Source organism: Martes martes, assembly GCF_963455335.1.
Source record: "Martes martes genome assembly, chromosome: 7".
NCBI lineage: Eukaryota > Metazoa > Chordata > Mammalia > Carnivora > Mustelidae > Martes > Martes martes.
Window position 1 is genome coordinate 41,172,981 of NC_137894.1, and position 25,939 is coordinate 41,198,919.

The following is a 25,939-nucleotide window of genomic DNA, read 5'->3' on the forward strand; positions in this document are numbered from 1 at the left end:
AGAAATGCTAAATCTTGGGTCCTGATTTAGACCTACTGAATCAGACACTGTAGGGTCAGGGCCAGCACTCTCTACTCTAACAAGCCCTGTAAGTGATTCTGATGAACTACAATGTTTGAGAATTACTGAATTTAGGTCCTACAAACCAATGGGCTCCTCAGCTAAAGAAACCAACTGAGATCTATCACTATCTTCTAAGACATGTTTTATCTGAATTGCTCAATCATGCAGATAAACTCTATCCTCACTGTTTACTTTAAAGGATCTAACCTATTGACCCCCAAATTTGATTTTTGAGGAGAAATTATTTTACATTTCCTTTAAATCTTGGGATCATAGTCTGGACAGGCAAAAATGATAACAAAATGCTTAAGTTAAACACAAGAGTGCCTAGCACTGGTTGAGAGGAAAACAGGCCACAGTTGAGGAAGGACTAGGGTGCATGAGTGCACGGGAAGGAGAACATACCACTCGGAATGTTTCTGGTCAAGACTTTAAGAATCTGATTTCTAAACAGTAAAGTCATTTGTTTTAATTTACACTGATTACTACTGTCACACTACTGCTTCCCTTTTGTTACATCTGACACCTCCCCGCTCCTCCCTCAATTCTTCTCTAGCTCTTTTTAGTTTTATGGCAAAGTTACTGACACTTAAAAACTGTGACTCAATTCTGGTCCTGCCAACTGATAAACTCTCTATCTATGAATAAGTTACTTATTTATTCTGAACTTTACTTTCCCCTATTGCTTATAGCAGCAGTCTACACACATTAAAAACTGTTCATTAATAGCACTTAACACAGACCAAATTTTTTTGAAAAATGAAAAAATGTACAATGTATGGTTAACTATGCTTTTTGTTTTGAGAAATCTTGGTTTAAAACTGTGTGATACAACTCTTTGAAGGATGGATTCAAAGTTCATTCTGTAACACATTTTAGGGGTTGCTGTAGCTAAAAAAGATACAATGATACAAAGATCCACATGCAATAAATGCCTCATTGCTGGGCTTACTAGAGTGACAGGATTGTTTTTGGTATCATATACCAATAACACAAAGGTTTTTCTCTAAATCCTACTAGTAAAAGGCCATCTTCCCTGATGTTAACCAGTTCTTCTGGTTAAAGCCCCCTAAGACAGGGGCTACACTCCTATCCCTGAGGCTCTCTGGAAGATTTTTTTTTTTAAGATTTTATTTATTTATTTGGAGAGAGACAGGCAGATAGGGAACACAAGCAGGGAGAGAGGGAGAGGGAGAAGCAGGCTTCCTCCTGAGCAGGGAGCTCGAGGCAGGGCTTGATTCCAAGACCCCAGGATCGTGACAGGAGAGGAAGGCAGATGGTTAACGACTGAGCCACCCAGGTGCCCCTCTCTGGAAGATTTTAAAAAGGTTTTTTTTTTTCCTAAACTGATTCCAAGTTTGTAAAGTACATAGATGTAAAAGTTTTTTTGTTTGTTTGTTTGTTTGTTTAAAATAGTGGCATCTTTCATTTTTGGCAACAAAATCATACTTAACAGACCTAAGGATGATGTATAGCACGACTCTTTGGGAGGTGCATTCAGATGGAATGAATGAATGAAATTCATTTCAGGATCTATCAACAAACTAAACACCTAAGGGACCTTGTGTAACAAGGGGTCCCCTGGATTTGGTGATTCTCTAAAAGAGCTCAAGGATTCAGCATACAGGTATACTCATGGCTAAGACTTACTACAGCAAAAGTATACAAAGCAGAAAAATAAAAATAAAGAGTAAAAGGAAAAGATGTATGGAGCAAAGTCCAAAGGAAACCAGATGAAATCTCTGAGTCTTTCCTGAGTTTCTGTCCGGGATGATGAAAAGGTTCTGGAAGTAGATAGTGGTGATGGCTGCACAACTTTCTGAATCTACTTAGTATCATTGAATTGTACTAAAAATGCACGCTGAATTGTACACCAAAATGGTTAAAATGCTAAATTCTATGTTATTCTAAAATACATGTATTTTACTACAATTAAAAAAAAAAAGGCCCTTCCCACTGAAGTCACGTAAGATGCACTTAATTCTTCTAGCAACAGTTTTTTTGTATATTGGAAAAGTTTCTTAGAAACTCAGCACTCAAGTTTTTTTACTGAAGGCTCATTACACAGGTGTCTTCCACTTAGCACATACCAAAGACTCTCAAAAGGAAAGCAGATGTTTAGAATAAGCCACATTGTTTGTACAGTGTAGGTACTAGAAGCCATCCTTATCAGCTAAAGAAAGTCTTACATCAGTACAGGAACAGTTTACTAGCCAAGTTCCCAGATAGGCATTAAGGGCCAGCTTTGCAAATAGGTCTTTTCAATGACTGGCAGTGTCAGTCCAGCTACATCAACTCTGATCTGCACAGACCCTGAATAGCAACACACTAGCATTCAGTGGGAAACAGACTGTTCTTTCTAGGGTCCAAAGTCAAGCTTCAAAATTATCTAATCCCTGTAATGGAATTAAGGTTAGTCAAAAGTAATCTTGTCTAGAGGAAGATAACATTTTAACTTTCTCATTATCTCCACAATTTTTCATATACAGTAGCTGGCCCTTGTTAAAGAACATCCTGGCATACAATGAAATAGTATGTTTAAAAAAAGAAAGAAACATGTTATGAGATGAATTTTGTTCCCCTGAAAAAGATATATTGAAGCCTTAACCCATAGCACCTCAGAACATGACCTTCCTTGGAAATAGGATCATAGCAAACATACTTAAAGATTAAGATGAGGTCATACTGGAGCAGGGTAGGCCCTTAATCCAATATGACTGGTGTCCTTCTAAGAAGAGGAGAGAGACACACAGGAAGAAGATGCCACATGATGAGAGAAAAGGAGATGAGAGTGATGCATCTACAAGTCAAAAGATGCCAAAAATTACTGGCAGATACCAGAAGATAGAAAAGGCAATGAAGGATTCTCTCCTTTGGGCTTCAGAGGGAACATGGCCTGGTGACACCTTGATTTTGTATTTCTAGCCTCTAGAACAGTGAAACAAGAAATTTCTGTTGTTTTAAGCCACGTAGTTTGTGGCACTTTGTTACAGCAGCCCTAAGAAATGAACACACAAAAGATAATAGAAAAGACACACTGGAAATTTAGATAACAAAGGTACTGGACACAAACTTTAAAAGAGTTTTGCCTAATATTCTAAAGGAAAGATTGAGAATTTCTGTCAAAAACTCTAATCTATAAAAAAGAACCAAATGGAAAAATCTAGAACTGAAGAATACAATAATTGAAATTAGGGACAAAAGTCATGGTTTAAATAGTGTATTAGAGACAGGTGAAGAATTAGGAATTAATGAGCTAGAAAAAAAATATCAAAAATAATACACGAAGAGTCAAAGGAAAGATAATAAAGAATGTAAAGGACATTAGGGTTACAGTAAGAAATACTCGAATGCAATGAAAATCCCAGAGGAGAAAGAGAGAGAATGAGGAAGAAGTGATATTTAGTGACATAATCACTGAGAATTCTCCAAAATTGTTAGAAGTCATCAAGTCACATATTCAAGGAGCAATATAAACCCCAAAAGAAGTATTTACAAAGAAAGCCTAATGTAAGTACATTGAAGAAAACTGCTGAAAAGCAGAAAGATAAAATTTTAAATCTGCAGAGAGATGTATTACTGTTAAAAGAGGAAAAAAAAAAAGATGGACACCTGACTTTTCAACAGAAACAAAAGAAGCCAGAAGACACTGAAATATCTATCCTTCAAGAATAAAAGCATAATAATAATAATAAACCTTTTAGATGAATAAAAACTGGGAGTCTTTGTCACTAAGATATCTGTAATAAAGATAATATTAAATACTAAAGGCAGAGGAAAATGATATTAGTTAGAATCTTAGAGACATAGAAGAAAAGCATGAAAAGGGTAAATATATGAATAAATATATGAATAAATATAAATGAATATCAAATGTATACACTATATAATAATATACTAATACACTAATAATAATATAAATAATAAGAAAAGCATGAAAAGGGTAAATATATGAATAAATATATGAATAAATATAAATGAATATCAAATGTATACACTATATACTAATACACTAATAATAATATAAATAATAATATAAAGAAAAAGTAAAATACTGTTTAATATGAGTCAGTTATAATTATTAGAGCAGCACTGTCCAATTGAAATTTTTGTGAAGCTGGAAATCTCTGTACTGTTCAACATGGTAACCAGATGCAGCTTTCAAGCACTTGAAATATGGCCAATATGACTGAGAAACCGAATTTTAAGTTTTACTTAATTTTAATAAATTTAAAATAGTCACCTGTGGTTAGGAGCTACTATGTTAGGACACCTCTGGAATAACCTTTTAAAGAGAAGTAAAAGAGTATACAATTATGTTAATATAGAACTATCCTGTTAAACAAGGGGAAAAAATGGAATAAAAAAACTCAGTTCATAAGAAGGCACTAGGACAAAAAAAAAAGGTTCTTAAAACAATGAGTCAAATAGAAAATATATATTAAAATGGTAGATATAAACCCAAGCTATTAGGGATGAATAGTAATTACTACAGATGCTACAGACATTAAAAGATCATAAGAGGATATTATACCTTTATACCAATAATTTAGAAAAGTTGAACAAATTTCTTAAAAACATACACACAAGTTACAAAGCTGATGCAAGAAATTAAACATCTGAATGGCTCTAAAATGAATTTAAAAACAGAACTGATAATTAGGAGCTTCTCAAAAGGGAAAACTTAGGTCCACATGCTTCCTAGGTAACTTTTATCAAACATCTGTAGAAGAAATAACACTAGTTTTACAGAAATTCTACCAGATAAGAGAAGAAGAAGGAATACATCCCAACTCATTTTATGGTATAAATATAACCTTAACACCAATATGTAAGCAAGGTATTATAGGCCAATCTCACTCATAAACAAAGATGGCAAAATTACTATTAACAAAATTAATATTAATATTAAACTAAATCTACCAATACAGAAAAAGAGCAATATATTATGATCAAGCTGGGTTTATTGCAGGAACACAAGGTTCGATTAACATTTTAGAATTAACATCCTGAATCAACAGGAGTCATCACATTAGTAGAATAAGAGAAAACTCATACCATCATATCAGTAAAAGTAAAGAAAATATCTGATAAGGGTGTTTTTTTTGCTCATCCTGCTTAAAATTCTTAAATTAGGCATAAAAAGGATTCTTTATTCTAATTAAAGGTATCTACAAAAACCTACACAAAATACCAAACACAATGGCGAATTATTGAGAATGTTCCCTTTTAAGATTAGAACTAAGACAAAAAGGACCATTATTCAACTTGTATTCAAGTGATAGACAATGAAGGCAAGGAAAAAAAGGTATATAGATTGGAAAGAAGAAATAAACTGGCCATTATTTGCAGAAGACATGATTGGTTACTTAAAAAAAAATAAATTATTAGAATGAGTAAGTGACTTTAGTGGAGTTGCTAGATAGATCACTATACGAAATCAGTATGTAAATAAATTTTATATTTTAGAAACAAACCTTAAGAAAATAAAATGTCACAAATACCATTTGTAATAGTTTAAAAATATCAAATACCACAAAATACACCTAACAAAAGATGTACAAGATCTCTACATAGAAAATCATAAAATACTGAGAGAAATTAAAGATATTAATAAAGGAATATATAAAGTTCACAAACTAGAAGATGTTATTGTGAAGCTATCAATTTGCTCCACATTGAGTCACTGCACTTGCTAACAAAAATCCCAATTTTCTTGTTGTTGTTCATAGAAACTGACAAGCTGATTCCAAAATTTGTAAACACAAAGGGCCAAGAACAGCCAAGAAACTCCTGAAGAAAAATAAGTTGACAAGATTCACGTTATGAAACAGTAGAGTAATATACAGTGTTAATTGTCTAGCTAGAGTACCTAGAAAAACTAAGTAATTACTCCAGCTAGAATAAATAAAACAGGTACTGCCTCAAGGATAAATTAGTCACATACATGATTGATAGCACAAGTAGCACTGAAGAGCAGCAGAGAAAGGGTGGTCTTTTTAATAAACAGTACCCACAACTGAAAACAAAATCCTCTGACCATGTAAAATTAAATGCCACACAAACTGTGTACCTAAAAATAAGGACTAGAAAAAAATAAAAATTCTAGAAGATAATATAGGAGAGTATCTTTATGATCTTGCTGGGGGGGGGGGGGAGTTTTTAAAATAGGACAAAAAAAAAAGCATGAATCAGAAAGGAAATGACTAATAAACTGGTAAGTTCAAAAGATACCATTAAGAGACTGAAAAGGTAAATTACAGAATGGGAGAAAAACATTTATAAAATTTAAAACCAACAAAGAAAGACCAAACAAACAAAAATCTGACAATAGGGGGGCACTGCATGGCTCAGTCAATTAAGCGTCCTACCCTTGATCTTAGCTCAGGTCTTGATCTCAGAGATTTGAGTTCAAGTCCAATTTTGGTTCCAGGCCAGGTATGGAGCCTACTTAAAAAACAGTAACAACAACAACAACAACAAAAACACACAAAAAACCCCTGACAAAAGATAAATGAGCAAGAGGTTTAAATAGGCAATTCACAAAATTGAGTATCCAAATGATTAATCACATGAAAGAGTGCCCAATTTCATAAACCACCAGAGAAATATTAATAATACCTACCCACCAGCATGGCTAAAATTAAATAAACTGATAAGACCAAGTGTGGGTAAGGATGTGAAGAAACTGCAACCATCACATATTGCTATTATAAATGTAAGCTGGTTAAATCACTTTGGAAAACTTTCTGAAATTATTTACTAAATTTGAGTGTATACCTAAAATATGACCCAATAATTCCACTCCTCAGTATATGCCCTAACAGCAATATGTGTGCAGTGTATTAACAGGCATTTACAAGAATTTTCAGTTGCATTAAAATGGAAACAATCTAAACAGATTCCTAAAGTTAAATGGAGAGGGGGCGCCTGGGTGGTTCAGCTGGTTAAGTGTCTGCCTTCAGATCAGGTCATGATCTTGGTTGGGATCCTGGGACAGAGCCCTGAGTGGTAATCCCTGCTCAGCAGGGAGTCTGCTTCTCCCTCTCCTTCTGCTCCTTCACCCCACTGCTCATGGCTCTCTCTCTCTCTTTCAAATAAATAAATAAATAAATAAAAAGAAATCCTTCCTTAACTCTTTAACATAAAGATGATTTTTCATATTTTCACCTAATTCTAGGTTAACAGCTTTTTTCCTCAGTACAAAAATATATGAAATATTACTTCACTGTCCTGAGATATCTATTTTCATCAAGAAAAAGTCTACTTTGGGGGCAATATGTTAGGTAATAATTATAATTTTAAAAGATCTGTATATATAGTCCTTGAACAAAATATTATTGTATTATGTATAGGTGAAAATGCTCAAGCCAAGGGGGTTAAATGATTCTATCCAAGGTAAAAGAATTGTAAAATGTATAGTAATCCTACATATATCATCTGACTTCCACATTCAGCATGATTTTCACTATTCCATTATAAGGAAAAAAAGCACAGGCTGTGGAATCAGAAAAGATATGGATACTCTTGAGCAATAAACTTAGAGAACCTTAGTTTTTTCCTCTATAGAACAAAGATAAACAATCACCTATTCTATAGAATAGTGAGGATTAGCAACAATGGATATATAGTCATTGACCCATATTACATATTTCATAAATAAGTCAGAAATATTGTTATGGGGCACTTGAATGCCTTAGTTGGTTAAGTGTCTGATTCTTAATTTCAGCTCAGTTCATAATCTCAGTGAGGCAGTGAGATTGAGCCCTGTGTCAGGCTCCACAACCAGTAGAGCCTGCTTAAGATTCTCTCTCTCTCTTTCCCTCTGTCCCTCTGTCCCTCTCCTTGCTTATGTGCTCTCTCCACACCTTTCTCTAAAAAACAAAACTTTTAAAACAAAAAAATAGAAATATTGTTCTATTAGTTTATAGACACCCAACACCCACATACACACATACATAAACACATATATTTAATAATTTCTAAAGATAATTTTGGAACATTTCAAGTGCATCATACAACTTGGTTTCTGAGTGGTACATACATAATGAACCAAATGGAAAAAAAAAACCCACAATATTCTGTGAGTTGTACCTTGCAAGAGTGGGAGGAGGCGAAGTTGGGAGGAGGAGTATAATACAGAAAGGAAAACTGACATATTACAGAGAAGCTCAAAGAATAGAATATTTGAAAAGAAATACATTACTGCTTTTAAGGGTATACTGTAACTCATATCTACCTAGCAACTCATAATTACCAATTTAGTCTGTTATTTGGATGTCAGAGGGCAGTAATAAATACTTCTGAAGTGAGATATCTAAGTATTTTATACCCATCTTCTTTAACTCTTGACTATCTGTAGACTGGCACTCTTCCTAAAACCAAAACCATTAAGTCTACATTATGTTAGGTATAAGGGCAGCTTGAGATAGTGGGATGGACTGAGACATATGGGATGAATTAAAAAGTATGGGATGAGGCATTCCATTGGGAGGGAGCAGTACCAGAAACAACTGGAAAGTAATCCTTCATATGAAATATGTTAACTGTATATGAACCCAGATAAGAGAAATCAAATCCCTAACCACCTCCTCCTCCAAAAAACACCAAAACAGAAACAAAGAAAAACTGAAAAATTTTAAATTTCATTGTGATTTTAAGAAAATTTCAGAATATGTTCACACCACTAGTTTAAAATAAACTTGTCAGAAAACACTTCTATAGTTTTAGCTTATTACCCTGTAAAATAAGTATTTAAAAAATAAAACAATGATGTTGACATCAAGCACAACTAAACAAAATGAATAAGAGGGAAATGAAAATATCTGATCTCACTAGTCTCACTCCACCATCTAAATGCAGTAAGAATGGTGCTTTAATAGAAAGAAATGGAAGTATTTATAGTTGATCAAAAGTATGTATTTATAATGACATTAAAAGGGAGATCAAGTACTCTTGCATAACTTACCAACATAAAATGAGCAGTTGGAATGCAATAAACTCTCAGTCCATAAGCGACAAAGTTCACTTTCAGTCAGAGCTTCAACTCCGTAACAAGCTTGATATTCCACTTTTGGTAGTACATAAACTGGAAATTGCTGAAATGCAGAGTTATACTTTTTCAAAGCTCCATTAATTTACTCTTAATAGCAAATACATTTACCTATATAGTTTTGCCCCTTCAAAATGCTTTCAGGTAGTCTTATTTTATCCTTTCAAATACAGTAGAATTCAGACAGAAAGATCGAAAGAACCCTTGTTAGATGTGGGCAAGAGGTGGATAGAGATCCTGAACCAACAGCTCTCCCTCACATCCACTTAAAATTCACATACCTCCCTACACATGTACACATTTTATCACGGAATGTAACTGACAGCAGCACCCTTGGAACAGAGCCTATGATACGTAATTGCCCAAAGGTTTAAAGCTGGATGCTGGGAAGCAAAGACTGTTATACTAGTAATTCTTAGAGGATTAAAAAAAAGGTAAGAATTTTTTTGCCCCTTTAAAGCATGACACATGGTCTCAGGTTCAAATAATCGGAGCAGCTTGTTTTCATTCTAAGAATGAACATATAAGCATTAATACCTACATTAACACCTGTGTCTTTATCTTGATTAATACAAAGGCTTTGTTCCAAACACTAAGTACCTGGTAAAGTAGCCAATCAGAGCTTACTGGTCAGGACACTAAACAGATTAAGTAAAGTAACTGTGGCCATTACTCGTGTAAAGGAGGATATGCAAGGAAATTCATGCTTATGAAATAATGTGAGTCATGTTCACTGTGCTCATGTTATCTCATTTCTGTCAAAGAATATTCTACTCTTAATAGTAGTCTCTTCATTTCCAGCTGGAGGAGAAATACATGATTTAAGAAATTTATTCAAAGTGATATTGCTAGTTCCTACTTCTGAAATTATACTAAGTTGCCACTATTCATATACTTGAAAATATTTCATAAATGTTTCAGAATTCCTGATTTTCACAAAGTGGCAAATTTAGTGGGGTTGGAACAATGATGGTGGTAAGAACAATTCAAATCCAGTAAAATTTCTGTCAACAGTAAACTCGATTCACATAATTACCTGTGAATGGTGTAAAACTCTTTTAAAGCAGTATTTCTTCAATTTCAATATGTGTATGAATAACCTGGTAATAACTTTGTTAAAATGCAGAATCTGAGGTGAAGAACAAGGATTTGCTCTTTTTAAAACTGAAGTACAATTAACATACAGTTTTATATTAGTTTCAAGAGTACAATACAATAATTCAGTAATTCTATACAGTAGGTTTTGCATATTTGATAAGCTGTTGTTCCAGGGGCCAAACCTTGAGTACAAGGCCTCTATGGTATCTTCTCAATTTAAAAAGCTAAATTGAGATTAAGATAATTTTACTCATAAAAGCTTTTTATTATATAATAACTCTTAAGCAACTGGTACTCTGCATTTAACAACTGTAAGCTAGAGATAAAGAAATGGAGGTCAAGAAGGTTAAGAAATTTGCTCAGGGACAGAGCCAGTTTATAGCAGAGTTGAGTAATTGATAAAGAAGATACCCTTTTTGGATCAAGAGTAGATTTTCCTTGATAATACTGCCTTGTATCTATGAAACTAAAACCTGAATCTGGTTTTAATTTCTGTATGTATTCTACTGCCACCTCCAGGAAGCCAAGGGAAAGAAAAAAAGTCAATATTTCATGGTAATATTCTAAAATTAAAGTGAAACTTTAAATTCAATCAAAGTTTCAAACTATAAAAATTAAATTTACTCTTCCTTTCTCCCTTGAATGGTTAACTCCTAATCTCCCCAACTAAAAACATTTTTTGTTTCTGCCTTCCAATTTTTCACATAAACCTTTCAAACTTTTCCATACATCCCTAAATAGGTATTTCATAGCTAGTATCAGAGGTTGAAGAGACTTCTAAGTATTTTTTTTAAAAGATTTTATTTATTTATTTGACGGACAGAGATCACAAGTAACAGGCAGAGAGAGAGGAGGAAGCAGGCTCCCCGCTGAGCAGAGAGCCCGATGCGGGACTTGATCCCAGGACCCTGGGATCATGACCCGAGCCGAAGGCAGAGGCTTTAACCCACTGAGCCACCCAGGCGCCCTGAGACTTCTAAGTATTTTAAAGCTTTACCTAAACAAGTTGGTTTTTAAGTAGTAAATATTAAGGGAATGCTTTCTTATGGAGAATTTAAATAGTGCTACTTTAAAATTTCTCAAACTAGTGCTTAAATTATCCTAAAGTTCCCTTCCTTAGTAATTCCCTGTTCTCTCTTCACTCCTCAGCTCTTTCATTTAGTTAATACCTGTTTGTTTCTAGGATATAAAACATTTGGGAGAAACAGATAAATAGGACATGATTCCAAGAGAAATGCATTCTACTAAGGGATTTATGTGTACTAAACTATTACATATAATAAAAGGTACAATATGATAACCATTCACTAGAAATTTTAAAACTTTACTCTGGGTTTGACATAATAAAAAACATAAGGCTCCTATTTAGATATTCTCTGGGGTTCGACTGTTTTGATAGATTTTGATGAAGAGCAAATTATCTCCAGTAAGGGTTTATCTCAACACTTACAAATTGCACTTCAGTGAACTGAACAACAATGTCTTTAACAGCTGTTTCAAGAATTAATTCAGTATCCAATATTTCCCTAAGCTATTCTTTCTTAAGAGACACTGGCCATCAAAAGTCTCTAATTCGGGACGCCTGGGTGGCTCAGTTGGTTGAGCGGCTGCCTTCGGCTCAGGTCATGATCCCAGCGTCCTGGGATCGAGTCCCACATCGGGCTCCTTGCTCTGCAGGGAGCCTGCTTCTCCCTCTGCCATTCTGTCTGCTTGTGCTCACTCTCTCTCTCTCTCTCTGACAAATAAATAAATAAAATCTTAAAAAAAAAAAAAAGTCTCTAACTGTTGTGAACTGGCAGATCAATATAAAGTGGTATGGGTTCTAAGAGTAGAAAGTCAAAGAAATAAGGTTAGCCCCAAATAAATGAGAGAGATAGTAAGTAAAAATTAAAGAAATAAAACACTGAAAAGAAAATACATAGCACTGACACTATATATACTTAAAGTGTTCATGCAATAAGCCATCAAATTGATCATAATGAAATATAAATGAGATGGGAAAAATTAGCAAATAAAGTAAAATCTTTTAATTCAGAGACTATTAGCATTTATTTAGGAGCAGATTAATACAAAATCTTTGGTATTTTGTTATTTCTTGACTTTCTCTTACAGAAAACACTACCCCGTACATTATAATTCAAAAACATTTGGTTTCTAAAATTTAAAGTCCGAGCCACTGATAAAACCCAAATTATGAGAATTAAGAATTTAAAATTGTATTCACAATCTTCCTTCTATTTAACAAAGGATAACAGCATCATCAAGCAAAATATCCTCCAGGTCCACTGGATTCTGGTGGACAAAGATCCTGTATCTTGATGGGTTGGCTTCAGAGTTTTTTCATGATAGACCCAGCTACTGGCAGCTAAGGAAGGTTGGACTGCCAGCCCACACTGCCTTCTTTCCTTCCTTCCTTTCTTTTCCAAGTTATTCCTTAACATGACAAAGCAGCAGTTAGCATTGATCCACAAGCTCAATGCTGGAACATCACTATTTTTGATCATCTGATTCCTAGCCCCAAATATACTAACATTTTAAAGAAGGCCCTGAGGATTCTTATCAGGTTATAGATTAGGAAGCAAGAGATAGAGACATCAAAATTTTAAAAAATAATAATAATATAAAAATATAAATAAACATACACACAATGACAAATGTACACAACGGAAAAAATTCTCTTAAGTAAAAATGAAAGGAAAGACATCACTATAATCATTTATTACAGAAAGGCTCCTCTTTATTGACCAGAATTCAGTGGTCACACACACAAAAAGCAAATTAATCTGAATGAGAACTTTAAACATCAAATACGGAAAACTGTTTAAAGAACCAATTACTCTAACTGGAGCAAGAACTTTTTAACTGAAAAAATTTTTTATATCACCCCCCCCCACCCCACCCCCGCAAAACAACAGGGGGAAAAGGAAAGGAAAACATTTAGTCTTCTAACAATTCTGGGAAGACTTCAAATGCATGTGTAAGCCCACCTTTGAAAACTTGAGACCTCTAAAATTAGTTAAGAAGATCCCCAAAGTAAGAGAAAAAGGGGCTAATATGTCACACTGGAATTCCAAATTTATAGAAACCAGGTCCAGGTCAAATCTATGATGGTGCCATTTTTCATTACGTTTATAAATTCCATATAAGAATGTTACCACCATTCAAGAACTTTATATTTAACACTTTCCACTTCCCCTTATTAAAAGTGTTTTCAGTATTTTACAAAACAAAAAACCCCACAAAAAACAAACAAAAAGCTCCAGCTCAACCTGAAAAACTCCGATAGTGATCAACAGTTTAAAATTAAACTTCATAATAATGGCATGTTAAATATCTGTGATTATCTACTTATACTACCACATCCACATCCTAAATTCCCAATTAACAACTTACTCTTCTGATTTTCTTCCGTTTTTTTGAACGCGGTCTGGTCTCTATCCTCTGGACACTGCATCGGACAAGTAACAACAGGTCTTGCAGACTAAATAACTTGTAAACAAAATTTCCTTCCTGGGGAGCTACATATTCTGATGTATCTTCAACATAGTCCTGTAGTTCATATGGCAATCCTTTAAAAATAATTATATTTCTCATTTTTATTTTAAAATACATTAGCTCTTTATCCATAATTCAAGATAAAACAATTCAATTATTTATTTTTACATTTCTATCAACTTTAACTTTCTATTTTCTCTGAGTTGAACATTTACACTATTACCATTTCTGTTTACTTTTACTGCAACTGCAGCCAAGAGCTGAGGTCAAAGCTTCAACTACCACTTTCCATAACTCTAGACAAAGTTTAAATTCATGAGACAACAAATGAAGAAGAAAAAAAGTTTTTAAAAAGTGATGTTTTTTCTAATCTACATAGAGCTGGGGTAAAGCTTTATATTTCTTTCAGAAAGTGAAAAAGCATAAAACTAGAGTCCCACACCATGAATTAGTAAATTTTGGACTCATAAATGTTTATGATTATTTTTGATCACTTCCCCTTCATCAGTTCAGTGAGCCATATTATCTGTAGTTACAGTAGCCACTGTACATGTTGGATAAACACAGGTTACAAAAATCCATATAACTTTGCGTACATATTTAAAGAGAAGATTTTGGAAGCTGATACATTGATCAGTACCTTGAAAAATAAAATATCAATGACCATGTAAATATTATAAGACAGGTCATAGCAAAGAGAAAGAAAGGGAATAAAGGAGAAAAACCTAAGGATAAGGAAGAGGCAGAACAGTTAATATAAAGGTCTTTGTAAATATTTACTTACGTCCTTTTGGCTTCTGAAACGCAGAAGGCCATACAGATTTTGGCCAACTAGAGGCATCTGAAGGAGCAGAGGATTGCTCAGAAGCAGGAGGTTGTTTAGAATTTTCCAAATTCATTAAGGGCAATTCAGGTATTTTTCTGGAAATTGGCTTTAGGAGTTCATCTTGCATTTTTAAAATTTCTCCAACTGGATCAAATTTTTTATATACTCGTTTGATAGGTTTTTTTAAAACACATGACTCTTCAGGACTACAAGTAGCATTAGTCTGGTTTCCTACAGAAGCCTGTGCTGAAGAAGAATTGGGGCTAGCTGGTTTAGAACTTAAATTAGAATTCCTATCAGTTGTCTTTCCATTACTATTATTTTGACACTCTGTATCAATGATTAAACAGTCTTCATCTGTATCACTATTGCAAAGAATGACATCTTCACTTCTTACTGCTTCTGAGGTAACAAGCTTTTCCTTTGAACTGTCTGAGTTCTCCAGAACATTTAGTTTTTCAGGGGCATATACTGTATCAGTAGCCAAATCATTTTTATGAGAGGTTTCAATTTCTGTAGAACCTTCTAACTGCAAGGAATCAGATGTTTTCAAGTCATTATCCTGCACCAAAAATTTGTCAGTATTTGATGCCGTTTCACCACATGGTACAAATCCCTGATCATCTTTATTTTTGCATTCCTCAGGGCCACCATCCATACCAGTCACCAGCTGTTTCTCCTTTTGCAGCTGTTCCATCAGAATCTGAGATAAACTTCTAGAATGAGCAGAAATGTCTGGTGTGGTTGGTACCACAGATGCTGTTGCTGTGCTGGGAACTGTGAGAGTATCTGTTGTGTTGGGTACTGTGGAAGTGCTTGCTGGACTTGGTGACTTTGATGATTTGGTGGTGTTTACTCCAAAAGTTTCAAGTTCTGTGACGTCACCATCAAAATCCAGGTCCAAATTTTCAAGGGTCTCAATTTTTCGGCACTCATTAACTTCATAAGACATCTTAAGAAAATATATTGGTAAACTCTTAGCAGGTATTCCAGGACACCCCTCATCTATCGCTTAATGCCCCTACCCCTCATAACGATGTTCATACTCTTTAAAGCAGAAAGAAATGTCTAATGGTTTTGAAAGGTTTTTGCTTAAGATAATGATAAACTACTAGAAACTAATTTATTCAATCTTACCTTCCCATTGAATTCTTTTTTTTTTTTTTTTAGAATTCAAGAGTTTAATGGATCACTATTTTTTTCTTGTTTTCAAATAATTTTTTAAAATTTAAATTCAATTAATATACAGTATATTTTTAGTTTCAAGGCAGAGTTCAGTGATTCATCAGTTGTATATAACACACAGCACTCATTACATCACATGCCCTCCTTAATGCTCGTCACCAGGTTACACCATCCCCCCACCCTCCTCCCCTTCAGCCTTCCCACTGAAATGCTGATGAAACACAAGACAAATATGCCAAGTTGTAACAGCATAGGAAATAGGGAATACTTGTGAACCTGTATATCCCAAAAGGAATTTCCACTCATCAGAAAATAGAACCACAAAGAACCAGTGTGGGGTCAAATAGGAAGGCAGTAGATTTTCAATGATAACCACTCCATTACACTCTTGCAGAGACACCTGTACTTAGCTGACCAGGAGGAAAGCCTCTTTGCCACTGTGAGGAAGCTGCTTTTTAATGCAGCTTGGGAAGGGTCACCAGCCTCTGATGTATTCCTAACATCATCAGTGATTTTCTACACCTACTCAAAAAACAACTCCTAGTAATATGGACAGGAAATGATTTTATTGTCTTCTGGGACATGAAGCCATTGAGGCTGTAGTTTTTCATGTACTGTTTTGGTAAAGGAAGAACTACAGACAGCTTTAATTTGTTCAAGAATAAACTGTCCTCTCTCCAAGCAGCAATAGATCTCTCCTCAATCTAGCAAAGGACTTTAGATAAATACTATAAAAATCTGGTTACAAGCTATGCACACCCACTAGTCACACAGTTGAGGATCTGAGGGAGGAAATGTCTAACAGCAATCACATAATGAGTAAGAAAGAAAAACCCATTAAGTTATTCAACCTCTCTGAACTTCAATTTCCTCATTTCTAAATAGTGATGATAGGGTTATCTTCTGGGATTTGTTCTAAGGATTAAATGAGAACTTGTATATAGAAAGTTTCTTGGCATAGTCCCTGGCACATAGTAAAAAACTTCTCAGTAAATGTAACTCTTATAAAATAGACCACGAAATTTAGTTAAAAAAAAAAAAAAAGGAAAGGAAAGAAAAGAAAACCATATGCTGTTTACATGAGGCATTCTTACACAGAAAGGTTAAAAACAAAACAATGGGACATAATATTAAGAAATGGAAGTAAAAGAGAGCAATATAAAGTGTTAGACAAAGCAGAATTCAATGCAAAAAGCATCAAAGGAATCCTACATTGAAAAAAGATGAAATCCATGAATAGTGAATTGTGACATGCCAAATAACTTTAAAACAGGTAGTCAAAATTGAAGAATAAAAGGAAAATTTGACAGAAACACAACTGCACTTAGTCAACAGTACACTGTCTCTGAGTAAAATAGGGATATAGGAAGTACATTTACTATTAAATGAAACCAATATATATGAATGACTGAAAACACATATATAGACTACAAAGATATACCTTTTCCCTCCCAAGAATCCAAGGGGCATTTCCAAAGATGGACTATAAATTAACATATAAAGAAAACATCAATATAGCACAAAGCAGAATCTGCTAAGATCTTACTCTCTGTTTAGAAGAAAATAAAATTAAAAATCATTAAGAATAAATACAAACAAACAACAATAAAGCCAAGCACTTGGACCCTAAAAAACCCTCCAAATTGTTGGATAAAAGAAGAAAATACAAATAATTGCAGAATAGTTAAAACGGAACAGAAAATAGAACACTGAAGATCAGAAATACCATTCACAGCCTTTTCAAGAAATAAGAAAATAACACTAATATAATTATATAATAAAATGAATAAATTTAATAATTACAAAACCAAAAATTAATGAATTGAAAACAATGGTCTCATCTCTAACAGAACTTAAATAAAATTTTAAGTATCACTTGTCTGTAAATACTTCAGTATGCAGTTGTAGAAGGATTCTTCTCTAAAACATATCATTAGTTATATCAATAAAAATAATTCCTTAATGTCATAAAATACCTAATCAGTGTTAAAATTTCCAAGTCTGATATATATATATTTTACAATTGTTTATTGGAACCAGGATCTAATCAAGATCCCCACACTGTATTTGGTTGACAAAGCTCTCAATTTTCTTTAATTTGTCAAATGCCTCCCCCCCATATTCTGCCAACTCCCGTATTACCATATATTTATAGGAAAAAATAAGTTAGTTATCCTGCAAAAATGTCCAATTCTGGATTTTAGCTTCTTTATCCCTCTGTCATTTAACACATTCTTCTATTCCCTAAATTTCCTATTAAAACAATCTAGTAGCTTTATTAGATTCAGGTATAGTTTTTTTGTTGTTGTTTTTTAACCTGAATATGGTGGTACTATGTACTTCCTACTTCAGCCAAGAGGCTAATGATGTCTGGTTGTCTTTCTTCTTGTGATATTACAATCGATTTGTTGGTTCATCAAGTGTCCACAACTTAATCTGTCCATTATGAAAACCCTCACTGATGATTTTAAATAGCCACCACTGATGATTATTGCTCAGATTCACTATTTCATTAGGAGCTGCAAAATGGTGACAGTCATATTCTAACATTACCCTAAAATATAGTTTGTACTAGAAAGGCAAGACAAATATCTGGTATCTTTTCTTTTTATAAACAGTTTTTAGAATGACTATATGCACTAGCACCCTCCAAAGGTGACTAGTAATTTTTTTTAAGTATCATTATGAGTTCAGGGGTTTTAACATATTTCACATGTTTTAATCCACTGCAGTCATTCCATGTCATGTCAAACTGACACATCTCTGGTCAATAGGAAACCCTCCAGCTGGCTCTGGCATCTTTTTGAGACTATCTCATTATTATGATAAGGCTTTTTACTCAACTTCTTTGAAGATTTTATTTATTTATCCATCAGAGAGAGAGAAAGCATGAGCAGGGGGGCAGGGGCAGAGGAAGAAGCAGACTTCCGCTGAGCAGGGAGCCCCGTTTGGGACTCAATCCCAGGACAGTCAGAAGGAGAAGCTGGCTCCCTGCTGAGCAAGGAGCCTCATTCCAGACTCAATCCCAGGACTCTGGGGTCACAACCTGAGCTGAAGACAATTAACTGACTGAGCCACTTAAGCATCCTGGTAAGATTTTAAGTAACTTCTACACTCAAAGCAGGGTTTGAACCTACAACCCCAAGATCAAGAGTCATGTTCTACCATTAAAGCCAGCAAGGCACCCCTCCCTAGTGTACTTCTGAGCTATATTTCTAGAATTGAGATTTCTACAGCAAAGGATGAACTCATTTCATGTTTTGTTGGTACATCCTTCTTCACTTGTCTGTGGAAATGTTACAGCAGTTATCTTTATTTCTCTAGTACTTTTATAAGGGTTTCCATCAACAATCCTCTTCTGTTTCTTGTCTTTAAATTTGATGGGTTCTCCTGCCCCTATGGCAGGACAATCCTGTGTAAGGGCATGCCAAGAGAGCTTTCTGAACTTCATGGCTCTAAGCTCATGCTCCAAGTTACCACAAGGTATGTATTTTTGTATGTAGGTAGGTATGTATGTATGTATATAAATTTGTGTGTGTGTATGTGTTTAAAATCTTAAGTACATTCTGAAATCTGCTTTCTCTAGTCTCCTCTCCCTCAGTTATATGAAAACTTCTCTTTTCCTTTCCTTTAATGTTCTTGTTTTGCTCAATATGAACTCTTTTAGTTTGAGTGAAGGCTTTTGTTTTGGAAGGAGCTTTGGTTGGTTAGTTTCTAGGCTTTTTATGGCTCAGGTCATCTCAGAACTCTCTTAATTTTCTGAGTGTCCCTGGACTCATCTACAAATTACAACCTACCCATATTATTTTCACTTGTTTTTCTTTATTCCTTCTTGCATCTGTACCATTCTCCTCCTGTCTGGGATTATCTTCCTTGTGCCCGAAGAACATCCCATAGAGGCAGTCTTCTGGTAGCAAACCCAGTTTTTATCTGAAAATATCTTTAATTTTTTATTTAAGGGTATTTCCCCTGATTAAGAATTTTAGTGTATGGGTCATTTTGGCACAATATATTATACCAGTGTCTTATGGGTTCCATTGTTGTTGTTGACAAATTACTTGCTAGTCTCTTAGTCCTATAATGGTAATGTGCCTTTTGTTTTTCTGGTGGTTTTTTTTTTTTTTTTTTTTTTTTAAGATTTACTTATTCATCTATATTAGAGAGAGAAAGAGGCAGGGAGAAGCAGAGGGAAAGGGGGAGAGAGAGTCTCAAGCTGACTCCAAGCTGAGCACAGAGCCCAATGCAGGGCTCAATCTCATGACCCTAAAATCACTACCTGAGCTGAAATCAAGAGTTGGACACTTAACTAACTGTGCCACCCAGGTACCTGGTTTCTGGTGGCTTTTAAGAGTTTCTTCCTTGGGGCGCCTGGGTGGCTCAGTGGATTAAGCCTCTGCCTTCAGCTCAGGTCATGATCTCAGGGTCTTGGGATCGAGCCCCGTGTCTAGGCTCTCTGCTCAGCAGGGAGCCTGCTTCCTCCTCTCTCTCTGCCTGCCTCTCTGCCTACTTGTGATCTCTCTCCTTCTCTGTCAAATAAATGAAATAAAATCTTAAAAAAAAAAAAAAAGGGTTTCTTCTTTGTTTCCAACTATTGCTTTGGTCTGATTATCTCTTTTATACTATTCTGGGTAAAACTACACATATGTTAGATGTTCACTATATCCTCTGCATCTCTTGCCCTATTCTCCCTTTTTTCTAAATTTTTGTCTGTGTTTCATTATGGATAGTCTTTTCAGAACCATCTTCCAGTTTATCAATTCTCTTTTCAGCTTTATTTAAGGCGCTAATAACCCCATTTACAAAATTCTTAAGTTGCTGTATTTTTCAGTTGATAATTTTTTCTTTAGTTCTTTTCCAAATCTATCATCTCTTTTAAAGTTCCTAGCTCCTCATTGAAATTTTTAAGCATGTATTTAATTTCCTTGAACACTGTATAATTAAACAGAGCTAGCTAACAGTTTGTGACTGATAACTGTAGGATCTGTTTCCATGAGTCAATTTCTTTGGCCATTGTTTCTGATGGTTCTTGCTCACAATATCCAGTTCAGTTATCCTTATGCTTTCTGGATACTTTATTTAAAGAGTTAACTATAGAAATAATTTATGGCTCAAAATGACATTATGTTCCTCTAAGAATCATTTTCATTTTTTTCTTACTATATGTCTAGAGACACTAGCAATCCAAAAGCATCTCGATCCAAGTTCAAGGCCTGAAAACAATTACAATCTCTGAGAAAGTGGATTTATTTCTAGTTCACCCTTACTCCTGGGGTGCAGCTCTGCAGGGTTCAAGCCCTTGGTAGAAAATCAAACTTTGACTTTTGTCCCCCTAGTCTTGTGATGTTGCCAAAAGCATAGTTCTTTTTTTTTTTTTTTTTTTTGCTGCCCTTTCAGAAACGGCAAATCCATTCAGGACAAAAATGACTCTAAGACTAACTCTCTGGATTCTGGTCTTCTCCAGTATCTCAGCCCTGTAATTCCTCACTATCTTGTTAGCTCTTTGATGATTCTAAGAAAGAAATTTTAATATTTTGTCCAGCTTTTTAAGTTGTAATCAGTAATGGTAAAGGTCCAAATTACTTTGTTTACCATTACCGAAAGAAGTTACTCTGTCACTTTTATCCCTTTTAACCTACTTCATGTTTCTTCATAGTGCTTGTTACTTCTTGACATTCACCTCACACCAAGTATAAGATAGATTTAAAAATGTAAAAAAAGTTGGGGCACCTGGGTGGCTCAGTCAGTTGAGCCGCTGCCTTCGGCTCAGGTCATGATTCCAGGGTCCTGGGATCCAGTCCCGCATTGGGCTCTCTGCTCAGCAGGAAGCCTGCTTCTGCCCAACCACCCCCCTCCGCCTGCCTCTCTGCCTGCTTGTGATCTCTGTCTGTCAAATAGATAAATAAAATCTTTAAAAAAAATGTAAAAAAAGAAAACTCAAACTTTGGAAGTACTTTATGATATTACACCATAAATAAATTAATGGCTAACAGCAGAGAAAAACAAATATGGAACACAAAAGGCCAATATTCTTAAAATAGTATGAGTTCCTAGGTACAAATAAAATAAACTAAAAAGTTTTTCTATTTTATTTTCTGATTTTGTTTGCTCCTTCACTTTATTCAAGTCTTTGTTCAAATTTTCTCTCCTTGGAAAAACCTTCTTGGTCATCAATTTAAAATAGTCTCATTCCCATCTCTTTACCCTTAGCCTACTCTATTTTTCTGAATAGCATTTATCACTAACTGCTTGTTCCCTGAGGTTTTATTAATTATCTGCATTCTCTATCACTAATATAAACTGTGAGAGAAAAAGAGACTTTAGTTTTATTCACTGCTGTATCCTCAGTGCATAGGACAGTATCTGCTCAATAAGTATTTGTAAAATGAGTAAAATGAATAAAGTTTTGTCGAAACATGAAATAATAAAAATAGTATTTATGGAGTGCCAGGCATTGTCCTAAATGCTTTACTTGTATTAACTCATTTAATCCCAAATAATCCTGAGTTAGGTACTGTCATGAAACCCATTTTACAGATGAGCAAACTAGAGACAGAGAAATTATGAAGCTTGCCTAAGGTCACGCAGCTACTGAGTATACGGAAAAAGATTAACAATCTGGCCAAATACTTTTCTGTACCAATCAAACTCATCTATTCCTTTTCATACTTAAAAACTCTTGAATATGAATGAGGCCAATTAAATAAAACCACTATCATGATTACCACCACCACTAAGTTTTTACGTATATACTAAAGACTGTACTCAGCATTTTACATATAATATCAAACTTAATCCTTACCACAGTCTTTTGAAGTACATATCATCATCTTTCTTTTACAAAAGGAGATAACTGAGGTTGAGGGAAGTTAAATTAGTTGCTTAAAGTCTAGCTTGACCTGGGGTTCAAATTTAAGTATCAATCTAAAGCTTTTATTTTTAACTACTAGATTCAAAGACTTGTAATAAAACTTTATGCTTCAAAAAGATAAAGAAGAACATTCCCTTAAAAAAAAAAAAAAGCAAGCATTACATACTTCCATTTCAGACATATAATCTTCTGGTTTGTCCATAAATACTGCAGAGACTGGAACAGATGTGTTTTTGGACATCATGAATTTTAATGGAACTTCATGGAAGATTTGATTTCTCTCTCTCATTGTCATTTTCTTTTGGGGAAGTGGTGAATTAATATAAATTACTTTAACTGGTTTTGAACCTTAAAACAAAAAACAGAAGAAAGAGGTTAGTTTCTAGAAGTTCTATTTCAAAACAAACAGGATGCAAGACAGAAAGATCACCAAATAAAGAAATAGAGCATAAGAAAGTGTAGCACACCTCATGTATTTGCCACCCTTGAACCTGTGATCTTTAATTGTCCCCTACAGTTATAAGGGTGAGAAAATTTGACTAGGAAGAAAAAAATGTTCTCTAATAAATTTTAAAAAAGATTTTCTGCTTTTCATTTCCTATACTTTTACCTGTCATTATTACTCAGTTCTTATAGGACTATATTTTCAAAAAGTGATGAAATTTAACCACAGAGAATATATTATATTAAACTCTAATCTGTAATTTCATTTTATCAGATATTTCTATATTGACTATAATTGTTATATATAATAACATGAATTCTAGAAGATATTAACTTTACTGTCCAAGGAAAAACAATCCTATGCTTACAAGGAAAGACCTGTTGTAATTCTGAATTCCAATACCAGACAAGAAAATAAGTCTTGGAAACTCACCATTTGAGATTATCTAATAAAGTACTGCATTCTTTTCATTTCAATGAAAGACAGAGCTTCACTAGTTCATGTATTTTTGGGTACCCTAAACCATAACTATTTCTCTCTTACCTCCCCCAATATGAATACAAGTTTTATATATCTAATTACTCATATATGAGGATGAACCCTATAGTAGTATTATATATTTAAAGTTCTACTAAATGTAAATGTAAAATTTACATCCTCCTTAAATCAAAACCTAAGATTTTTTTTTATTTGACAAATGACCACCTATATTTAGACAGCTGAAATACAACTGTTCCAACTCCTCTTTTGAGATTATTACTTGATATGGTAAATCACAAACCTGCAACGGGTATTACTTGAATACACACAGGAATTTCCCACTGTTCCTTGTAGTTTGGTCCGTGATTATTTAATAATGTAAATAATGATTGACTGGTTAGAGCTATCTGAGGGTGATACCTTGAAACAAGCTTCTCTGCATTTGGATCTTTACTAATATCCTGAAAAACAACATATAACTTGTTACCATTTTATTTATTGAAAATTTCTTTGATGATGTACTGAAAAGAAGGGAGACATTTAAGAAGGGGACTTTTTTTTTTTTTTTAAGATTTTATTTATTTGAAAGAGAGAGGGAACAAGAAAGCATGAGCTGGGGGAGTAGGGAGGTGGAATAGGGAGCACGACCTGGGGCTCGATCCCAGGACCCTGAGATCATGACCCCAGCTGAAAGTACATGCTTAACCAGCAGAGCCACCCAGACACCCCAAGAAGGGGACTTTAGAACAATAAGATCATATGTACTTTATGAGGTACAGAAGATTACTTGGGAAAATCCAAAAGTACTTTCCTACTTACATAATGCATAGCTGCAGCTGCTTTTTCTGGTGTCTCAGTGGTAGATATGTTATCTTTTGAGAGCTGCAACTTCACAGGCATTGAGGGAAATACAGTTTTCACATATTTTACACTGCCCTAAGAAAAAAGGGAATCTCTTATTGCAAATATCACATGTATTTTTTTCCCTAAGAAAAGTATCTTTTCATCATATGAAACTCTTAGAATTCTCCACTCCAGAGACTTCTTAAAAGCCATGACTTCCATGATTTTGCTTGATAACCTACATGTGTTTTTTTTTTTAAAGGTTCAAGACAAGAGTGCCATGCCATTTTCCTTACCACTTTACATTCTAACCTTCCATTTCATAAGGTAAAAATATATCAGAAACTCTAAAATATCCTCTCTATACACACTTACTTCCAGTGATTTTGAGTAAAATAATTTGAAAGAAAAAAGGTTCCCTGTTGTACTTTGGAACATTAAGAAAGATAAGAAACGAAGAAAAGAAAACCAAGAAATAAAGTTGGTAGTGACATTTAAAAAAAATATATCAAGTACTAATATCTATAAAATAAAAAAGATACATTTGCATTGCATATTTTAGAAGTTACCGCTCATTATTGTTCAAAACCTAAACATATATATTTTCCACCTGAAATATAGGTTATGTTTCAGACAAAATAAGTTTATACCTTCATTGGTAAACCTTACCAATGCGAGAAGAGTTTTTTCTAACTTTAATCCCATTTCTATTCTGAATGGGAAGAATCCCATTAAACTTGTGACTTCATGAAGACTATAGAACTCTGGATATTTTTTCACTTGTTCAATACAAGCTCTTAAAATTTGCTAGGAAATAAAAATGAAGAGAAATTCATTTGTACCATATTTTCCTAATAATACAACAAAAGTAACTTAGTTACATGTGACTATATAATTATTCATTACGAATATTAGTCTCATTTCATTAATCAAAATTCTAATAATCCAAGCATAATGTATATTCCTTACTTGAGTTACTCTCTTATTTTCATAATAATTCTTTTTAACCTAATTTCTTAAATGATTGGTATTTAATAATACTAAAATTAGCAATAGTATTAAAATTTAAAATTAAATAGAAAAGATGCATCATATTTTCTGTGCTATTTAAGAAACTGTCAAGGAAATAAAGCCACATGAAAATTTTAACACATTTTCTTGCAATAAAAGCAGATATATGACTAATTAGAAATAAATAAGTTCAATACACTAAAAATATTCCCAAGCACAAAGAATTAACCAAGTAGTTATCCAAGAAATCACCCTACTCTACAGTCTAAAAAAATAAATAACAACATTAAAACTAATTAAATGATGGAGTACTTAGTATTTTCTTCTCTCCAAACTTTTCAAAATACTAATAACTTACCAGGAAATATAATCAAGAAGGAAATAAAATTCACAGCTTTACTCAAGCAGAATACATGACATTGTGATAACATGTAAATAAATCAAAGATGCACAGTGATTTGGGGTAGGAGTGGGGTTATAATTAAAAAACATATGTATATCAGGGCGCCTGGGTGGCTCAGTGGGTTAAATAAAGCCTCTGCCTTCGGCTCAGGTCATGGTCTCAGGGTCCTG

The 25,939-nt window shown here is 34.0% G+C and overlaps 1 protein-coding gene across 2 annotated transcripts in view; it reads right to left on the reverse strand.

The window, feature by feature from the left end:
• The window catches only part of ICE2 (interactor of little elongation complex ELL subunit 2), a 64,151-nt gene that overhangs the window by 15,267 nt on the left and 22,945 nt on the right, over positions 1 to 25,939 (reverse strand). The window contains exons 7-13 of one of the 2 annotated variants that reach the window (XM_080808318.1): positions 25,025 to 25,162; positions 24,332 to 24,448; positions 23,814 to 23,973; positions 22,754 to 22,935; positions 14,493 to 15,486; positions 13,607 to 13,782; positions 9,032 to 9,161 (exon numbers count right to left, since the gene is read on the reverse strand). In XM_080808318.1, coding sequence (XP_080664444.1) covers positions 9,032 to 9,161; positions 13,607 to 13,782; positions 14,493 to 15,486; positions 22,754 to 22,935; positions 23,814 to 23,973; positions 24,332 to 24,448; positions 25,025 to 25,162 — 1,897 coding nt within the window. The remainder of the gene's footprint in view (positions 1 to 9,031; positions 9,162 to 13,606; positions 13,783 to 14,492; positions 15,487 to 22,753; positions 22,936 to 23,813; positions 23,974 to 24,331; positions 24,449 to 25,024; positions 25,163 to 25,939) is intronic. The other variant, XM_080808319.1, reaches the window with a different exon arrangement.